Source organism: Danio aesculapii, chromosome 11 (assembly GCF_903798145.1).
Source record: "Danio aesculapii chromosome 11, fDanAes4.1, whole genome shotgun sequence".
Taxonomy (NCBI): domain Eukaryota; kingdom Metazoa; phylum Chordata; class Actinopteri; order Cypriniformes; family Danionidae; genus Danio; species Danio aesculapii.
Genome location: NC_079445.1, coordinates 42536741 through 42552257, shown reverse-complemented (window position 1 = coordinate 42552257; position 15517 = coordinate 42536741). Strand labels below are relative to the sequence as shown.

General features: G+C 34.6%; 1 protein-coding gene across 1 annotated transcript; it reads right to left on the bottom strand.

Annotated features, from left to right (window-relative positions):
* Positions 1 to 2540: 2540 nt before the first annotated feature.
* LOC130237052 (aflatoxin B1 aldehyde reductase member 4-like) lies at positions 2541 to 12376 on the bottom strand. Its single transcript, XM_056467852.1, has 7 exons — positions 12046 to 12376; positions 8721 to 8908; positions 7540 to 7644; positions 7105 to 7201; positions 5295 to 5394; positions 5055 to 5184; positions 2541 to 2870 (listed from the first exon to the last, which is right to left on the bottom strand). The coding sequence occupies exons 1-7, from the start codon at positions 12323 to 12325 to the stop codon at positions 2709 to 2711; spliced, it is 1062 nt and encodes a 353-aa protein (XP_056323827.1). The 5' UTR covers positions 12326 to 12376; the 3' UTR covers positions 2541 to 2708.
* Positions 12377 to 15517: the final 3141 nt, after the last annotated feature.

Sequence of the window (15517 nt, the reverse complement as noted above, 5' to 3'; positions counted from 1 at the left end):
TTTTGAAGTGTGTAAAGAGGGAGACACACACACATGAACAGGCTTGTATTCTGGTGAGTGTATAGGACTGTCAGTTGATCCAGTTGCTTTTCAAAATGATTCACGGTTTTGAAAAACTCAAGAGCAGACACTTGTAAATACAAAAAAGAAAAACTCAGGAAAGCATGAAGAAAATGCCTGTGAGTCTTTTTTTAATAATGTATATAATGTATATAATATTATAATGTAGTAAATAGAACTAACAGAATATTGTAATGCAAATTAAACGAGAATTTTCTGTAAAATCTTTAATTTAATTGCAGAGCTGTTAAAAACTAGCGTAGATTGTCATTTGCTGTTAAAAACTAGCATAGAGCGCCCTCTGCTGTTCAATACTAGCCCAGAGAGACATCTGCTGTTAAAAACAAGCCTAGAGCGCCATCTGCTGTTCAACACTAGCCTAGAGCAACATCTGCTGTTAAAAACAAGCCTAGAGCGCCATCTGCTGTTCAACACTAGCCTAGAGCAACATCTGCTGTTAAAAACTAGCCTAGAGTGCAGTCTGCTGTTAAACACTAGCCTAGAGCGACGTCTGTTGGTAAAAACTAGTCTAGAGCGACATCTGCTGTTAAACACTAGTCTAGAGTGCAGTCTGCTGTTAAACGCCAGTCTAGAGCGACATCTGCTGTTAAACACTAGTCTAGAGCAACATCTGCTGTTAAACACTAGCCTAGAACGACATCTACTGTTAAACACTAGTCTAGAGTGCAGTCTGCTGTTAAACGCCAGTCTAGAGCGACATCTGCTTTTAAACACTAGTCTCGAGCGGCATCTGCTGTTAAACCCTAGTCTAGAGCAACATCTGCTGTTAAACACTAGTCCAGAGCGACATCTGCTGTTAAACACTAGTCTAGAGCGACATCTGCTGTTAAACACTAGTCTAGAGCGACATCTGCTGTTAAAAACAAGTCTAAAGCGACATCTGCTGTTAAACACTAGTCTAGAGTGACATCTGCTGTTAAACACTAGTCTAGAGTGACATCTGCTGTTAAACACTAGTCTAGAGCGACATCTGCTGTTAAACACTAGTCTAGAGTGCAGTCTGCTGTTAAACACTAGTCTAGAGTGACATCTGCTGTTAAACACTAGTCTAGAGTGACATCTGCTGTTAAACACTAGCCTAGAGCGACATCTGCTGTTAAACACTAGCCTAGAGTGCCATCTGCTGTTAAACACTAGCCTAAAGCACCATCTGCTTGTAAACACTAGCCTAGAACGACATCTGCTGTTAACAACTAGCCTAGAGCGCAGTCTGCTGTTAAAAACTAGCCTAGAGCACCATCTGCTGCTAAACACTAGGCCAGAGCGCAGTCTGCTGTTAAGAACTAAAGTAAGGTTTACATTTACCGTTTCATTTAAGGAAACTCCTGAGGCAAATAAGTTATACCTCTGAACTTTAATAATAAATCTAAATAAAATGCTGCGCTTCCCACCTCCAGTCGCAATGACTTCTGGGACGTCTAGAGCGAGATCAGTGCTCAAGTCTGCATCGGTTTGTCCTCAATATACAGAACACATATTGAGAAACAGCTAATGTCAGGGGTGCCCAATCCTGTTCCTGGAGATCTACCTTCCTGCAGAATTCAGCTGGGACCCTGATCAAAAACAACTAAGCCAATTAAGTAGGATCTGAAGGAGTACTTGGCAATTACTGACAGGTGTGTTTGATCAAAGTTCCAGCTGAACTCTGCAGGAAGGTAGATCTCCAGGAACAGGATTGGCCCCCCCGGTCTGCGTATACATGGTAAATAATAAGAAAAACAATGCACATTCAAACTTATGACACCATATTGCGAAACATGCAACAATCTATTTAGTTTAAATGTATTTTTATATTTAGGAAACCTTTATTTAGATAACGCTTACACAGCACTAATAATGTGAGAGCATGTGATTGGACAAGGATGGAAAAGTACACAACTAACCAATATAAAAGTATACAGATATTTGTTAAACAAATTTCCATGACTTTTCCAAAACTTGGGATTTCCTGTTTTTCTAAAACTTTTTGAGGCCTGGAAAATGCCATGTGGAAATTTGATGACTTTTCCAGGTTTTCCATGACCATATGAACCCTAATTTTTGAAGTCCCCACAGATTATAATTTCACTATCTCTACATTAATGCAAAAATACAAGGTTCTGCACTGCACAGAGAGAACAGGCCTGAGGGAAACATGATCTGTGCTATTCTTACTGTAAAATATAAGTTATTGTAACTTATTTTTGGCAACAAGTAAACAAACAGCAGTGATCCCACACACTCAAAAAAAACTGCTTCTTATTTAAAATGAGCTGAAACAACACAACTCTTGAGTTTTTTGGGTACAACTTAATTGTTTTATGTTCAGGCCACCTGAATTTGTTAAGTCAACTTAATTGATTTGTATTGGGACAGCAACATTGTGTGGAACTCTGCATTTTTTACAGTGCAGAAGCCACTTTTACACTTTTATTGCATTTTCATTTGCGGGGAAAAACGTAAAAACAAAGACAATGATGTTCAATTTGGTCATACTAGTGTTTATTAGGAAGCTGAATGCTGGTCCAAATTAAGTTATCATGCAAAATAATCATTTGACACTATAAAAATAAAGTGATCTCTGTGTATTAGTTCTTATAAATCAGTCTTCATATGATTATTGTTTGCTCTATTGTTGAGGTTTGTTACTAGCGGAAGTAGTTTGGACACTCGTGAGCCACTAAATCCCAGGCGTGTTTGAAAGCATCCACGACCTCCTGTTTAAGCGGACCTTCAGCCGCCGCCGTCAGGTTTTCATTCAGCTGCTCCATGCTGGACAACCCGATGATCACCCCGTCACCCTGATCGCCCTGAAACACCACACAACTGCCTGTTAGAAATCTCTGGGGTGATGTGCATTATAGGATGATTTACCTAAGAAGTTGAGCTTTTATTTTGTACCTTAAAATGCATGTTAAAGGGTGCCTATTATGCAAAACACACTTTTATAATGGGTTTAAATACAGTTGTGTGGCAAGATAGCCAGCCTATAATGATAAAAATTAATTCACTATTTTTTTATAATCATACTTGTTAGATACAGTCTGCTAAAACACTTTGATTGGCATTCTTCCTTTGTATGTGTCATGAGTAGGGAAAAGCCCCGCCTATTAGTGACTGTCTCACTGGCTGTTTCTCAATATAGGTTCTTCAGCGGTCTTGTGTTCTCATGTAACGTCATCGTCAGCTGCCAAAGTTCAGTTGCAATACTCAAGACCGCAAGAACAGAGGACGCATGAAACTTACCGGATGTGTTTTTGATATCGAGGACGCATGGATGCAGACTTGAGCACTGAACTCGCTCTAGACATCCCAGAAGTCATTGCGACTGGAGGTGGGAAGCGCAGCATTTTATTTAGATTTATTGTTAAAGTTCAGAGATATAACTTATTTGTCTGAGGGGTTTCCTTAAATGAAACAGTATAGGTAAACATTACCATGAACATCTTAATAAAGGAATGAACACATTAAAGCTACGGTCACACCGGGCTTTGTGTGTGCGAAATTCTGTCGTACGGCGCTGCGAAAAGGGTAAGATGTTTAGACATTAAAAGCCAGCGATTTGCTCCATGTTTTAAATTTCGGTCCAGAGAGGTGCTGTTTTGATCCTCGATTGGTCTCACGCAGTGAAATGATGCGATTTCGCAGGTCAGAGTTCACCAAGCTTGCGAAACTTGACGCATGACCTTGCGTTTCTGGTCTGACGCATTCGCATGGGTATAAATGGAAGTCTATGGGAGGAAAAGCCCAGTGTGACCGCAGCTTAAGGGTGTTTTTTGAAGAAATTCATATTAAAATCTGTTTTATTTATATTGTGCAATGTATTTTTATGATGTTTTTATGCATAGTATATATTTTGAAAAGGGGAAAACAATAAATCGTTGTATGAATGATGTAATGTTTAAATAATTTTCCATTTGCGTTCTCTGTTCTCGCGGTCTCCCGATTTTGTACTTCTGAGGACACCTGGCAAGACCGGTCTTCACAAGAACGCAAGTCCGTTCTCTGCGTCCTTGGAATTGAAAAACAGCTACTGACGCACAGGCATTTGTAGCTCCGCCCTCTTTTGAAAGGAGCACAATCTCATTTGATTTTAAAGCGACAGTCACCAAAACAAAAGGGATAGTTCACCCCAAGATTTAAATTTTTATTGCCTTCAAAATCAGGGAAGGGTTGCACCAGCTGTTTGTAAGTTCTTGTGTAAACTGAAATATAAACCCACACTAGAGCCCTAGAAGTAACTACTAGCTTGTTTCTAACTAAATTTGTACTCATTTGTTTGCATGTTCTTACAGGTCCCATGAAATGAAAATAAAGGTTTTAGTTGTTAATATCAGTATGTTAGTCTTTAAGGATATCTATAATCTAGTGTGCTCCAAAACAGTGACAAAGTTTGTGTTTAGAAGATATAAACCTGATATAAACATTCAAAGCTTGCCGTTTTTCACTTCCGCCTAAATCAGGGGTGTCAAACTCAGTTCCTGAAGTGCCGCAGACCTGCACAGTTACCTGTAGGTTTCAAACAAGCCTGAAGAACTCAATTAGTTTGATCAGATGTGTTTATTTAGAGTTGAAACTAAACTGTGCAGAGCTGCTGCCCTTCAGGAACTGAGTTTGACACCTGTGGCCTAGATGGATCAATGATTTTTGATGTCCAATCAAATGCTCTCTAGTATCTGACAGGCTCCGCCCACTTCAAGGCACTTTTAATTAGCTTTTTATTTGATGCGCTTGAGCTCAGTCACTCTCACTGGTAGCTGTGATAAAAAACAAAACACTATTGGCTGCTTTTTTTTAAAAGGGGAGGAGCTAATGTATGTTCTGCCCTCTCTTCATGTTTCAAAGATTAAGTCAAGCATCAAATAAAAATGCATATTTCTCCTTTGTTTTCAACCATTGGAATTATAAATGTGGATATATACACAAATACATTAGCTATATATCCATATATGCATCACATTTCCACATGGGAGTGAATAAGTGGTGGGCTTCACCTTCAGATGAGAGTGATGATACATCCAGCGAATGGCAGCCGAAGTCAGGCTGGGTTTTTCTGAGCCGTACGCTGATTCTAGAGCTTTGTGAACGCCATCAATGCCTTGGAAATGACTCTCCTTCCAGTATCTGAACAAACACGTCAAACCATTGATCAGCTTTAATAACAGTACAGTTATAATATGCAACTTTTTAAATCTAAAATGACTCCTCAATGGTAAATTCTGAGATGAATGCACCTGTCCCTGTAGGCACCAGCCCTATTGTTGCCGAAGAATCGGCCCACAGGCTGAGCGCCGTCTTTATCTTCATAGTGATATTTGCCTGTGAGAAGCCCACCTGAGAGAAGAGACCATTCAACACAGCTTAGATACAGTATAAGAAAATGCCTTTAAAACAATTTAATTTTACCTTTGATCATTTAATTCATTGAGCATCATCACATCTAATTAAACGTTTAAAAATAAGTGCAAATAATAATCTATTATTATTTTCTATCTGTTTTTTGTGAATGTAAACATTCTAAGTAAATGTTATTTGTATACTATGTTTATAAAAACTTTAATAAAAACACAGTTCAAACAAAGTAAATAAATAAGTGCAAATATAAAAATCCTAAACAATATCTATTTGCAAAAAAAAGCTGGCTAAAAAGTTTTAAAGTATTAACAATTATTTGAATTTCATAAAAAGCTAATAAAAATGGCTTGGATTTAAAAAAACTTTAATTTCGCTGCTCTTTTTAATTAATTTTTTAAATAAAAATTGGAGTAAATTCAGAATTAAATTACAGGAATAAATAACATTATAAACTGTATTAAGTAGGAAATTAGTTATTTTAAATTGTAAAAATATTTTTAAAAATTTAAAAGACATTTATTTTAAATTGTAAACATTTGTCAACATTTTACTGTATTTTTGATCAAATAAATGCAGATGTGCAAATATGTCAAATGCAAAAAATATATCTTTGCAAGAAAATTGTTAAAAATACAAAATATGGTAAAATATATTAAAAAGTTATGTTTTTTAGATAAACTATGAGCAATTCAATACAAGTATAAATGCTGAAAAATAATGTGCATTTTTTTTAAATGTTTGAATTACACTAATACATGCTATAACATAAAAGGCTAAGAAAGTGCAAGGAAATTGTGTTCTTTAAAGTTTTAAGAAGAACTCAGCTTTCACCATTTTAATGTCACTGCTCTTTTCAATTTAATATCCCTCAAACCTCTTTAAGTACAATAAAGTTTACTATGTCTTATTCCTTTATATATTTTAATAAGTACAGGTCAATAATCATATCGTATCTTTTATTTAATGCCATTTCAACTTCATTGGCAATGAAGCCAATGACAAAAACTATTTAGACTAATACAGGTATAATAAATACAATAAAAACCAGGGGTCACCAAACTTGTTCCTGGAGGGCCGGTGTGCTGCAGATTTTAGCTCCAACCCTAATCAAACACACCTGAACAAGCTAATCAAGGTCTTACTAGGTATACTTGAAACACCCAGCCAGGTGTGTTGAGGCAAGTTGGAGCTAAACCCTGCAGGGACACCAGCCCTTCAGGACCGAGATTGGTGATCCCTGATTTAAACAAACGAACACAAGTTATATTACGTCAAAATTTTACATTAGTGGAGGATAAAAAAATCAGGCAATGTATAACAGTGGTTTGTTCTGCAGACAATCGATAACAAAAATTTCTTAAGGGGGCTAATAATATCGACCTTAAAATGATCTCAAATCATAGTAAAAGAAATCAGACTTTCTCCAGAAGAAAAAATATTATAGGAAATACTGTGAATAATTCCTTGCTCTGTCAAACATCATTTGGGAAAAAAAAAAAAAAAAAAAAAAAAAAAAAAAAAAATTATATATATATATATATATATATATATATATATATATATATATATATATATATATATATATATATATATATATATATATAAATAAATAAATAAATATATTTGTAATAATAAATATATTTTGACTGTATATTTTTGAAACTCTGCAGACAGTATTAAATGTGTTACCTGCCAGTGGATTGTATGCAAAGAAGCGAATGCCAAAATATCTCAAACACGGCAGCAGTTCGGTCTCCACCTGACGTGTGGTTGCATTATACATGCCCTTCACAAGAAAATCACATTACTTCTTAAAGAGACAGTTCTCCCAAAAATGAAACCTTTATGAATCTCCTCCTTCTGTTGAACACAAAGGAAGATATTCTGAAGAATGTTGGAAATTGACATCCATAGTATAAGAACAAGAAAATATTATGTAGGTCAATGGCTGTTTTTTTCTAACACTCTTCCTATTTTATCTTCCTCTGTGTTCAACAGAAGAAGAAAACAGTCAGAATATTCAGTATTTGGGTGAACTGGCCCTTTAAGCAATATTTTACAGACAGATTTAAAGATTTTACGATAATTTCATACTGTTCCGATATTCATGGTTCATCTACTTACTTGATATACAGTAGGAAGCACCCAGTTATTGTGTTTGCAGATACTGTAGATTTCAGCCACTTCCCATGATGCATAGTTTGATAAACCCAGCTCCTTGAATTTGCCCTAAACATCAAACAAACAGCTCAATATACTGTAGTAAACAATGTGAATTCTAATGAAAACTGAAGAAAATTCAGAATTGAATCATGGGAATAAATTACAGTTTAAACTGTATTTAGTAGGGAAATAGTTTTTTAAATTGTAAAAATATTTAACAATTAAAACAAAAATACATTTATTTTAAATGGTAAAAATATTTCAAAATTTAAAAAGATAAATGTATTTTAAATTATTCAAATATTTCAAATTTTTTTAATAAATGTGTTTTAAATTGTAAAAAATTTCACTTTTTAAAAAAAAAAATAAACATTTTAAATTTTACAAATATTTCACAATTTAAAAAATAAATGTGTTTTAAATTTCAATTGAATCACTTTATAAACAGGCACTTAAAGTATTTGATCAGAAGCCTATTAGGTATCATCATTGTAATATAATACAAAAACATTATTTATTGAGCTTTGATAATATGAAATATTTGGCTGATGCTTGTTTGATTTTTAAGATTTTAAATGAATATGCTCCACCCCCATTATGTGAGTTTGTAACACACAAGAACAATAATGGTCAAGCAACACGATCTGTTACCAGAGGAAGTTAAAGAGATGGCTAAAAGCAAATCAAGTTTGTAATCATGTGTAATTCTTCTGTCTAACATTTTAAGAAATTCTTATTACATGTTTTACTGTTTCTGTATGTGTGATCATGTGTTTTTGATTTTAGGTTGCCTTTTAAAATCTGGCAGGGGGCAACAGATAAAAATTAGCCCCCGTGGCTAACTCTGGCTTATTTACAGTCTCACTGTTTATTAATGAGCATTGTCCCTGTTTAATTAATAAATTACAAATTACAAATATATTGTACAAATATTTCACATTTTTAAAAATAAATGTGTTTTAAATTATTCAAATATTTCACTTTTTTTTTTAAATAAATGTGTATTAAATTGTACAAATATTTCACTTTTTTTTTTAAATAAATGTGTATTAAATTGTACAAATATTTCACATTTTTACTGCATTTTTGATCAAATAAATGCAGCCCTGTTGAGGATCTGATGTTATAATATAAATTCTGACCTCTTTATGCAGCTGATTGCAGGCCTGTAGAGTGTCCTGGATGGGGTTTTGGTGGTCCGGTGCGTGCAGGTAAAAGATTTGAACAGTCTGTCTGTGCAGCCTCTTCAGAGAAGACTCCAGCTGACTCCTCACACTGTCAGGTTTCAGCGTTTTTCCTTCCCAGGGATTTGCTTTGGTCGCGATTCGAACTGATGAACACAGATGAAATCAAAGCATTACAGCAGAACATTGAGCATGATTAACAACATACTTCCCTTTTACAGGATTCCCACGCTTTCATGAACAGCAGATTTTCTGACTTTCAAGAACTTTTTAAAGCACCATTCATTTTAAATCAAACACCTTTATTATTCATACCCCAGCATATGTAGCACCATGATAGTCCTTACTGTACTTAACATTTCACTTACACTTAATATGTTGTAAGAGTCTAAATTATCATATGCATTTGTTTATATGACAAAACATGTCTTTTTGACTCAAGAAGGTCCTTACTGACTCCAAAGGCAGATACTGATAAGATCAGGGCCTGGTGTGTGGACTTTGGGGGGTTCACGATGTGGTCACATGTTGATTGGTCAGTTTGAATGTCTCAGTATTTGGGCTTTAGTCACATGGTCAATATACAAAATAGGTGGTAAAACGCTGCTCTGCCTCTTTTCTTTTCCTGGCTTGTCTTTTCCTGGTCGCTTTTCCTGGTCTGCTCCTCTCCTCCTCTGGAGTCTATCTTCTCTGACTTTACTGCTATCAGGCTAACTTCTGGGCCTGCTCTCTTTGTCTCTTTCTCTTTCCTTCCCCCTGTGTCTCTTCTTCTACCTCTGGTAACTTTAATTTTACATTTAAGCTGGGTACAATTGTTATCATATGTTTTATCATTTCATATTTGATCATTTTATACAGTTATTTTATAACTAATTCAGTTGTAACCATAGAGAATTATTGTCATTAAATCATTTCATTTTCAAGTATTTGTGAATTACTTTTGATTTAACATCAACACTTAACTGTTCCATATTGTAATACAATACAATCACATAATATTAACGCTCTCCCACATTTATAGCTATTAATACTGATATAAGATTGCAGAAGAATGGTTTGACTAGAATGTACAGTTTTTTACCATCAATACTGACAACTTTTTAGTAATTCGGCAGAACTACAGTTCGAACCGCTGTGGTTTAAAACCCATTCTTACAATGTACATTAAAAATGTTGACCGTTTTAAAAAGTCATTAAATTTGTTGAATTTAATTCTGGTGATATTCAAATGCAGTTTCTGAAATGCTGGTAAAATGTGCTTATTTGTCAGTGTTATTGTACATAATTAAATTTTACATTTTTAAGAAATGCAAGAGATTGGCACGGTGGCTCAGTGGTTAGCACTGTCGCCTCACAGCAAGAAGGTCACTGATTCAAGTCCTGGTTAGCCAGTTGGCATTTCTGTGTGGAGTTTGCATGTTCTCCCTGTCTTGGTGTGGGTTTCCCCCGGGTGCTCCAGTTTCCCCCACAGTCCAAACACATGTGCTAGGTGAATTGAATAAACTAAATTGGCCATAGTGTATGTGTGTGTAAGTGTGTGTGTGTGTGTGTGTGTGAATGAGAGTGTATGGGGGTTTCCAAGTACTGGGTTGCAGCTGGAAGGGCATCTACTGCGTAAAACATATGCTGGAATAGTTGGCGGTTCATTCCGCTGTGGTGACCCCTGATTAATAAAGCGACTGAGCCAAAGTAAAATGAATGAATGAAAAAATGTAAGAAAATATTTTTGACAATTGAGTACAAATAAAACCATAAACTAATTTAATTTCAAATGTAATTTAAGCATTTTGATGTACCCGTGTTTGTTTTTAAGTACTTTCCAGACCTTGAATCCATATGTTGGAAATTCAAGTAGTTTCAAAAGGCGTGGGAACGCTGTTTTAGACTTTAAATGGATAGTTCACACTGAAATGTTAATTATGTCATCATTTACTCACTTTAGTGGTTGTAAATGTGTTTGAGTTTCTTTCTTGTGTTGAATACAAATGAAGATATACTGAAGAATGCTGGGAAAAAGCAGCCATTGATTGCCTTAGTATCAATATCTGATGTCAATATCTGATTACTTACAATATTCTTGAGAATATTTAGTTTTGTGTTCAACAGAAACACATCATTTAGAACCACTTGAGTGTGAATAAATGATGCGGAAATATTAATATTTTCAGTTAACTGTCCCTTTAATATGATTCTGTGTTATTTGTTTTAGATTTCATTTAGATCCTAGTATATTTGATGCATTTTATTTCAGTTTTCCTACTTTGGAAAATATAGTTTTTGCACTTTTTCATTTACTTTTATATCCACTTCAGCTAATTTTGTTAAAATTATATAATAGTTCAAATAATACTTATAGTTTCTTAAATAAACTATAAATTAAAATAGTTATACATTCAATAAAATAATTATTAAAAATGCATTTCAATACAAAATGTGAACAGAATTATAAGCAATAATTAATAGCCAATAAATAATATTAATAAACTCATTTATAATGGAACTTAAATGGAACCATGTGTTCAATTCTAAAGCAAGAAAAAGCAATTAATTAATTAGGAATACTTTCCAGTTAGATGAGTCTAGGGCAGGCATGGGCAAACTTGATCCTCGAGGGCCAGTGTCCCTGCAGAGTTTTGCTCCAACACTAATCAAACACACCTGAACACTCTAATTAGTGTCTTCAAGATCACTAGAAAGCTACAGGCAGGTGTGTTTGATTAGGATTGGAGCAAAACTATGCAGGACACCGGCCCTCCAGGATCGAGTTTGCCCATCCCTGGTCTAGGCTCTAATTGTAACCAAATAATATAATTTTTGGGGATATATACAAAAGTTTGGATATAAGTATTTCTTTTAAAATTTATTATTATTATTATTATTATTTTATTATTATTATTATTATTATTATTATTATTATTATTATTATTATTATTATGGAAACGTCGAGCCAAAACACTTTACAATAAGTACACTCCCTCCAAAAATGGCTTAATGTTTATTCAAATTGAATATAAAATAGCATTTGGGTGAGATACTATTATTAAATTTAGCAAGTTTGTAATTTACTGGGTAGCAGTTATGAAATAAAGTGTTTATTTTACTTCATTATCATCATTACTATTATTATTATTATCCCATAACAATAACCACGTGCTTACAAATGTCACGTGCCTCTTCAAACGTCACGTGCCTTGTCATATGACCTATTCACTAGCAGTTCACATGTTTAAACAGATCAGTCTTTCTACACTACATTTATTCACTACGTTTTAAAATAATCTACCTGTTTCTGGAAGCTGCATGCCTCCTATGATGCTCTCCGCCTGTCCGTCATTGTACATCAGCGCGGTGTCCAGTTCATTGTGGCCGCGCTCTAAAAACACACGCACCAGCTGCGCGCTCATGTGCGCGTCCACGCGCCCACCAAACGTCATGGTGCCCAGCAGAGTGACCGGAATTTTGGAGCCTGACATGCCGCAGAGCTGTTTAATCTGAGTTATTTTGAGTCTGTAGTGTAATCTGTGGTGAAGTGCACTCCGGCCTGATCGGGCTGCGCTCTGCATAATAAAGTTCCTGTACTGTTCGCAATTACAACCAGGGCGAGGGACACGCGTTCACTGAGGGACCGGGAGGAAAGTGCAGAACTTTGCCAAAAAACGAAGAGGGGTTGAGGGACGCCATTGGTCAGCAGGAGGAGGTGGACATCTGTGCGGTCAAAGTTCATCGTTTGTTTCATCACTTTGGTGGTAGTACCAAACCCAAACGTTTGGTTTATAATTGGGCTATAAATAGGCTATATTGGGCTATTAATATATATTACTTTAATAGTCCTTTCTATTGCTTCATTTTTTAATTTTTTCAGTCACTTCTCTTAGCTTATTTATGTTTTTATATTCTCTATTTTTATTTTACTTTGACTTATGCACAGCATAAAATGGACAACGTGAAATGGAACTCTAAAAACTTACCCAGCACATTGGTTTGTCCACATTTTATCCGATTTGGGTTGAAATAACCCGGCATTTTTTTGTCTAACAACTTAAAGATTTAAATAAATCTTCTGGCATATTTATCTCATAGTAATGATCAGAAAAACATTCTTATAGCAACATTAAAAAATGTTTCTTCAGTGTTATTAAAATATATTAAAAATATATTTTAGCGCAATGTAGCTATTCATCATCATGGGTTTATAATGTCATAAATGTTCAAAAACATTCAAAAGTAACATTCCCATTATGTTTGTTAAATTCTAAAATAGAACATTCAGAAAACATGTCAGAGAACGTCCAGAGAAATGTAACAATTTAACCCAGCATTTTGATTTGTCCATATTTTACCCAATTTCAATGGAAATAAGTAACCCAGCATTTTTTAGAGTGTAACAACTTGGAGGTTTAAATAAATTTGAAACATTTTCTGACGTATTTTATCTTATAGTAACGATCAGCAAACATTCTTACAGTAACATTAAACAAACATTTTGTTCAGTGTTATTAAAATGCTCTAAAAATTTGCACAATGTAGCTATACACCTTTCATCTGGTGGTTTAATAATGCCATACATTTTTGAAAACATTCAAGAGTAACATTCCCAAAATGTTTGTGAAATTCTAAAATAGAACGTTCCCTTATCGGCCAATGAATGTTCAGAAAACATGTCAGAGAACATTCAAAAGTATAATGTTCCCATGATTTTTGTGAAATTCTAAAATAGAACATTCTCTCAACCATCAAAGAATTTTCGGAAAACCATCAAAAGAACGGTCTGTTCATTTTTGTTAAATTCTAAAACAGAACGTTCCCTCAACGACCAATGAACGTTCAGAGAACATTCAAGTGCAACATTCCCATAATGTTTGTTGAATCCTAAACTAGAACGTTCCCTCAACGACTAGATAACATTCAAAGCAACATTCCCCTTATGTTTGCAAAATTCTATAATATAACTTTTTCTCATCCATCAAAGAATGTTTGGAGAACCATGAAAACTAACAGTCTTATATTTTTTGTTAATTTCTAAAATAGGTCTTCGCTGAAATCGAAAACGGGTTTCGGGATGCCATTGGTCAGCTGCAACAGGTGGACAGTTGTGCGGTCAAAGTTCATCGTATGATCTCTTACCTGTTTGGTCAAAATAGCGATGCAGGTATTCTCAGTTTCACTTAGCTTTTTTTAGTTCAAATGCAATTCTCTGTACAACCTGAAGATGGCAGTAGATCTAAATTCCAAGAACTAAATTCCTGATAATACTTTTGTTTCTCCACCAGGGGTCCTTAGCAAACTTAAAGAGCAGGATCGATAAACCTTACAATTATTTTATATAAAGGCTTAGTTCACTCAAAAATGAAACTTCTGTCATTATTTACTCACCCTTTACTTCTTTTAAACATTCATGAGTTTCTTTATTCTGTTGAACACAAAAGAAGTTATTTTGAAAAATGTTGAAAACGTGTAACCATTGACTTCCATTTGTTTTGCCTACTATTGATGTTAATGGTTACAGGTTTTCAGCTTTCTTCTAAATATCTTTTGTGTTAAACACACACGCACAAAACAAACTACGTGAAGTCGAGTAAAAAGTAAGCAAATTATTATTTTTGGAAGAACCATCTCTTTAATGTTATTCATATGATCATAAACCTTAATTAAAATGTTTAAAATGAACCATTTTCATCAAAATTACTGAATGTTTTTATTTGTACATAAAACATACAATCCAGTTACCTTCATTGTTGTGTTATATGTAAATTACATGAATGAATAGGCAAATAATAAATATCACATTGGAAAATGTCATCATTGTGGAACATATTCAACATATCAGGCAGGCATCAAGTCAACACAGGCTCATTCTGAAAACAGCCCTATATACATTTCTGGAGATCGCAAATTATGTGACCAGAGGTACATATGGTACACTTTGGCTGCGTTTCATCTTTAAAACGAATGGTGCGGTATGATGCTGTTCCTTTTCACACTTATCAGCTGACCGCTTACCTCCGTATGGACAGCTTTCCAGCTTTTACAAGTTTGTCCATGGGCAAACCATATGCTTGAGCACCTTTTTTCTCTCTCAGAAAATTAAATGAATGAAAGTGCCCCTACTTCATGACTTCGCATTTATTTTCACGTTTTGTAATCATATTCATTCATTCATTCATTTTCTTTTCAGCTTAGTCCCTTTATTAATTCTGGGTCGCCGCAGCGAATGAATGAACTTATCCAGCACATTTTTACGCATTGGATGCCCTTTCAGCCGCAACCCATCTCTGGGAAACATCCTCACACTGGGATACACTCATACACTACGGACATTTTAGCTTCAATTCAATAATGTTTGTTCAGTTTTATCATTAAAATGTCAGCACAAAAACATTATAGCTATACACCGTTCATGTAATGTTTTATAATCTCATAACGAAAACGTTCAGAGAATGTTCAAAAGTAACATTCCCATGTGTGTCAAATTCTAAAATAGAATGTTCATTCAATGATGAAAGAACATTCAGAGAACATTCAAAAGTAAGGTCCTAATGTTTTTATTAAATTCTACAACAGAACGTTCCCTCATTGATCTCAGAACGTTCAGAGAACATTCAAAAGTAACAGACTCATAGTATTTGTTTAATTCTAAAAATAGAACTTTCCCACAATGATTAAAGAACATTCTGAAAACATTCAAAACTGGCATTCTCGTGCTAAATTCTAATATACTGTACCTCAACGATTAATTTTTTTGAGAACGTTCGAAA

Bases quoted from the DNA above. Each gene is read 5' to 3' on its own strand.
- LOC130237052 (XM_056467852.1), bottom strand. From the start codon at position 12,325: ATGCAGAGCGCAGCCCGATCAGGCCGGAGTGCACTTCACCACAGATTA. The intron at 7,645-8,720 runs GTCAGAATTTAT...TTTGATGTTTAG, and splicing joins GCAATCAGCTGCATAAAGAG to GGCAAATTCAAGGAGCTGGG. The intron at 5,395-7,104 runs GTAACACATTTA...CTCTTCTCTCAG, and splicing joins TGCATACAATCCACTGGCAG to GTGGGCTTCTCACAGGCAAA.